Genomic DNA, 631 nt, shown 5'->3' with positions numbered 1-631 from the left:
GAGAGCAACCCGTCAGTTCTGTGCCTGCCGGTGGAAGCAGCCTGGCCTAAGCGCCCAAGTCACCCCAATGTGGGTGGGCTGCAGGAGGCCAGCCAGGCCGACACGTCCCTGCGGTGGGCTCCCAGCTGCCAGCCGCCCGGCCACCTGCAGGCCTCCGCCGCCCTACCTTGCTCCTCGCCGGCCCCAAAGCAGGCTCTGGGGTCCTCGGGGGGGAGCGGGGCTCCGCCGCCCTCCAGGGCTTTGCGTTTCTTCGACATCTGGTCGGTGTTTGGGAGTTGAGTTTCTCCTCTCTCTCTCTCCGGGGAGATGAGTGTATGTAGAGAGAGAGGGAGAGTGTGAGGGAGAGAGACACAGAGAGGAAGAGAGAGAGATTGAAAGAAATCGCTGCTTAAAGAGAGGGGAAGAGACTTTGGAGTGGCTGGAGAGCAAGTAGGAGGCAGGGACTAAGTGGAGAAATCCTACAAATCACAATCCCATCAATTCAGCCCCATGTCTAGAGGGGCTGTTGAGGTCTCCCCCTTCCTTGCTCATTCATCTGAGTGTGAGTGAAAATTAAAGATAGAGGTAATAGTCCGCTGTTGCTTTTCCAAATGTTGGCAGGTGGTGCTTTTTTTTTCTTTTTTATTGGGGG

General features: G+C 56.9%; 1 protein-coding gene across 2 annotated transcripts in view; it reads right to left on the bottom strand.

Annotated features, from left to right (window-relative positions):
- Positions 1-631, bottom strand: part of PDE10A (phosphodiesterase 10A) — a 347743-nt gene that overhangs the window by 345965 nt on the left and 1147 nt on the right. The window contains exon 1 of one of the 2 annotated variants that reach the window (XM_008643319.2): positions 167-531. The exons of the other annotated variant lie outside the window; for it this stretch is intronic. Coding sequence (XP_008641541.1) covers positions 167-257 — 91 coding nt within the window. The 5' untranslated portion in view covers positions 258-531. Of the gene's footprint in view, positions 1-166; positions 532-631 lie in introns of those variants that run through there. 2 annotated transcript variants of the gene reach the window in all.

Source organism: Corvus brachyrhynchos, unplaced genomic scaffold, assembly GCF_000691975.1.
Source record: "Corvus brachyrhynchos isolate BGI_N302 unplaced genomic scaffold, ASM69197v1 scaffold70, whole genome shotgun sequence".
Classification (NCBI taxonomy): domain Eukaryota; kingdom Metazoa; phylum Chordata; class Aves; order Passeriformes; family Corvidae; genus Corvus; species Corvus brachyrhynchos.
The sequence above is the reverse complement of the archived record's forward strand: the minus strand, read 5'-3'. Positions and strand labels throughout refer to the sequence as shown.